Source organism: Salvelinus namaycush, unplaced genomic scaffold, assembly GCF_016432855.1.
Source record: "Salvelinus namaycush isolate Seneca unplaced genomic scaffold, SaNama_1.0 Scaffold387, whole genome shotgun sequence".
Classification (NCBI taxonomy): domain Eukaryota; kingdom Metazoa; phylum Chordata; class Actinopteri; order Salmoniformes; family Salmonidae; genus Salvelinus; species Salvelinus namaycush.
The window spans coordinates 184,755-189,103 of NW_024060863.1; the positions used below are offsets into that span (position 1 = coordinate 184,755).

A 4,349-nucleotide genomic window follows, 5' to 3' on the forward strand; every position below is an offset into this window, starting at 1 on the left:
TTCTTTTCAGTCTGTAATTCAGGTTCGTATTATGGAGTAAGTAACGTGTTGTTGATCGATCCTCAATTTTCTCCAATCACAGCCATTAAACTCTGTAACGGTTTTGAAGTCACCACTGGCCTTATGGTGAAATCAGTGGAGGCTGCTGAGAGGAAGACAACTCATAATAATGTCTGGAACGGAGAAAATGGAATGGAATCAAACACATGGAAAACGTGTTGGATGTATTTGGTACCATTCCACCTATTCTGCTCCAGCCATTATCTCGAGTACGTTCTCCCCAATTAAGGTGCTACCAACCTCCTGTGAGTAAAATCCCTGTGCTGTGTTTTTCCTCTCCGGGGACTGCGTTAGCAAGGACGCCTGTATCTTTGTAGTGATTGGGTGTATTGATAAACCATCCAAAGTGTAATTAATAAACTCACTAAGCTCAAAGGGATATTCAATGTCAGATTTATTTTCTTTTTACCCATCTACCAACAGGTGCCCTTCTTTGTGAGGCAATGGAAAAGCTGGTTATATCTGTTTGAAAGTTGATGCTTGACTGAGGGACCTTACTGAAAATTGTATGTGTGGGGTACAGAGATGAGGTAGTCATTAAAAATCATGTTTAACACTAGTATTGCACAGAAAGTGAATCCATGCAACTCATGTGACTAGTTAAGGAAATCTTCTCTCCTGAACTTATTTAGGCTTGCCATAGAAAAGGTGTTGAATATATATTGACTTTCAGCTTTTCATTTTTATGTCTAAAAACATAATTCCACATTGTGTGTAGAACAGTGACACAAAATCTCAATTTAATCCATTTTAATGAGATATGTTAAATGTTGGACCAAAAAGACCAAAAGATTTCATGGAAATTTAATGTAACGGTTTTAATTAGAGGACAATTAATAAACAACCTTAAATTCAGTCTCAATTGTTTCTTTGATTTAACACTCAGCATAAAAACTGACACAATAACTTCTAAATAGATACAAACTGAAAAAAGATAATATTGTTATTCTGGTAACTGCACAAAAGATGCAGAGAAACAGTGACTAGTGGATTTTAACACCATTCTGCCATCATGTAGACTTCCTGCACCAACTTCCTGTCTTGTATCAGACCACTGTCTCTCCAACTAACTGTGTCTTCTCTCCTCAGTCATCATTGACTTTATATGGTTTTAAACTGCCTTCAGTTGGCTAGTTGAACTCAGCAGTTCCTCTATACTGGAACCCATTAAACAGATGCTCTGTGAACTCAACACTCAAAAGAAATGGTCTAAAATAAAGAGTAGCCTACATCATCGTATCACCACTATAATAACAGTTAAACACTTTTCCCCCAGCAAATTCTATAAATATTCAGATATTCAAAGAAAACACAATTATAAATGTAACAAAAGTATCAATATAAAATGAATACACAATGACAATACTGTACACAAAAACACTTAATACCCATTGGCTAAATACTTAAAATTCACCTATTTTATTGACTTGTGCATGAAGACCATCTAGGTTGTTAAGTGGTGTTTACTGATTCCCTCTCCCGACCGCGGCCTGGTTAGAGCACACTGTCCCAGCCGGGGAGTTCTGTGGAGAGAACACAGAGAAAGGAACAGTTGTCAGGACCGACACTTCAGAAGAATAATGACTTCATAGTTACAGTTGGTTACACAACACAGTATTCATTCAATTCTTCCTTAAACACACATTCTAGATGGGTTTTAAAAGTTGAGTCTAACATTCCCACCTGTCCCTGTGAAAGGTCTGTCATGTCAAACCCACTGGGGAGTCTAGATGTTCTCCTCCTCCTGGAAGACAAGAATAAAGGTATTTTGACATCATTTAGGTTTTCATATACAAAAGCACAATCAGAATGATAAATATGTTTAAATTGAGGCTGGGAATATCTTTTTACCATGCAAAGAATACGATCAGGCTGAAAAGGAAAATGAACCCCAAGGTTTTTCCTACAATCTCAAAAACCTTTGGGTTAACAGGCTCTTCTTGCCCTGTAAATAAAACACATATTATGGTCATCTGTTCCTAAAAGAGGAAACATTTTGCACATTGTCTAACATTACAAATTACATATATACTGTAGATGTACAGATGTAAGGTCTTAATTTAGCCAGTATTGTTGCAGAAAAATAATCCTGCAGCAAAAGGATTTGAACGTTTATTCCGTAATATTGTTCCATTGGTGGTGAGGCTATTAGCTGGACAAAATAAGGCTACATGAAACATTAAGCATCATGTTATGTTCAGCTGTCTTTTGAACGGGTGTCCACATACTTTTGAATATATAGTGAGTATCTAACATACGATTGTGCCCTACGTGCCCGTTTTACCTTTAATAGCCAGCTGCACTTCCTTTGACTTGCCACAGCCTTGACTATTTCTTGCTTCACAGAAGTACAGTCCTCCATCACCAACAGTCACAATGAGGGTGTAACTCAGTCCAGATGCTACCTGTGCTAAATTACCCCCACTGATCTTGAACCAGGTGAAGTTTGTCACAGAAGGGTTGGCTGTACTGCTGCAGGTCAGATTAACACAGCTGCCCACTAATACTGGATCAGCTGGACTGATGGAGGCCGAGGTGTCCTTAGGAGAGACTGAGGGAGAGGGGTTCATTTAGAATGTATCTGGATATGGTATATTGAATAGTCTCATCAAAACCACTCTATTACAATCATCAGTGAAAACATGATAGAATGATCTATTCTTCAGGAACCGGTGACTAAATCTTACATGAAACGTTAAGCATCATGTTATGTTCAGCTGTCTTGTTGCTTGTCCCTACTGGGTAGACTGCAGTACAAGTGATGTTCTTCTCATGATGAAGGTATGATGGAGTGAAGGTCACCGTGGAGAGAACTGATTTGGTTTGGTCTGGATTCTCCTGCAGTTGGTTCTCAGTTGTGAACTGTGTTGGGAGAGTCCATGTCAGCTCAGGGGGGTATTCAGGACAGGGAGCGACAGCAGAGCAGTTCAAACTGACAGAGGTCCCTTCCTTCACTTCACCTGAGACAGTAATGATGGGGCTGGAAGGCAAATCTGTAATACATTGCAGATAAAGATATTTTACACTAATAGTTAAATTATCCACTTGTTCTACTCTTATCCTTGATGCAAGGAATATGAGCTGTAAGAAATAGTTGTTCAACAGTTAAATTGTCTCTTACCCCTGACAACTATATCAACAGACTTATCAGTGTCTGTTGCAAGGAATGGTTGACTCTCAATCCTGAAGAAGTATCTATTAGTGTAACTGGTGGTTACATTGAAGAAGACTGTGGTGCAGTTCTTCTGGGACATGTTTCCAGTTATCTTCCCTTGAAATCTGTTGACCGTCTCACTACTGTTAAATATCACACTGTCCGGACGCCCACCAAAGTATGGGTTTTCTTTCATCCACACTCCAGAGGTTAGTATTGTGGTGTTAAATTTATACTTATGTTGGTCAGGAATATCAAATGAACATGGGATTTGCATACAGGAGCCAGTCAGTACATCCAGTCTATCTGGCATTGTGGTGATCAAACCTCGTTGACCAAAACAGGCCAAAACACCTGCAACATAAAGGACAACATCAGGGAGGTTCTGATATATTTTCCGCACAGTCCAATGATATGTATTAACACTAGATGACTGACAGGGGCCGCTGTTTGGAAGCCACTGCATAGCCATCTTGTTACTCCTCCTCCATTGTAAAACAGATTTTGGAAGCTATAGAAATACATTTATTAATGTCTACATTCATTTTTGACAAGTATATTCTATTACAGACACCTTAATGCAAACTTTTAAATTATATTTTGTAAAATTGCAACACTTGTGACCTGCAACACCTTCAGCAGAGAGACCCTACCCTTGCTCCAGCCAATGATCGCATCTTGCGACTCACTGAACTGGTATTATCCAATAACTACCTCATCTTTGAGTCAGACTTTTTCCTTCAAATTCGGGGTGTTGCTATGGGCTCCCCCTTTGACCCCAACTATGTGAACTTGTATGTGGAACAATTTGAGGAAGCACTCATTTACAAAACAGAGACACACCCCCTACTATCTAAAATCCTCTCATGGAAGAGATACATAGATGATGTCTTTGTGCTCTGGGAAGGAAGTCAGCAGGAACAAAATGAATTCCAAACTCTGCTAAACGAGAGCTCTGAATATCTCAAATTCACCATGCAGACTGATTAGAGAAAAATGTAGCCAGTTATGCAGGGTTAAATGAATCTGTTGCCAACAGTCAGATTTTGACAGCAATGCTAAAAAAGTCTTGATGCTGCAATGACGAAAATATCTCAAAACCCAAAAGAGGGATTTCTAAAACTAAACCAAAGAA

The 4,349-nt window shown here is 39.0% G+C and overlaps 1 protein-coding gene across 1 annotated transcript; it reads right to left on the reverse strand.

Annotated features, from left to right (window-relative positions):
* Window positions 1-1,554: 1,554 nt before the first annotated feature.
* Window positions 1,555-3,527, reverse strand: LOC120040859 (myelin-associated glycoprotein-like). Its single transcript, XM_038985858.1, has 4 exons — window positions 3,182-3,527; window positions 2,748-3,053; window positions 2,345-2,611; window positions 1,555-1,583 (listed from the first exon to the last, which is right to left on the reverse strand). The coding sequence occupies exons 1-4, from the start codon at window positions 3,525-3,527 to the stop codon at window positions 1,555-1,557; spliced, it is 948 nt and encodes a 315-aa protein (XP_038841786.1).
* Between the last annotated feature and the right edge of the window lie 822 nt (window positions 3,528-4,349).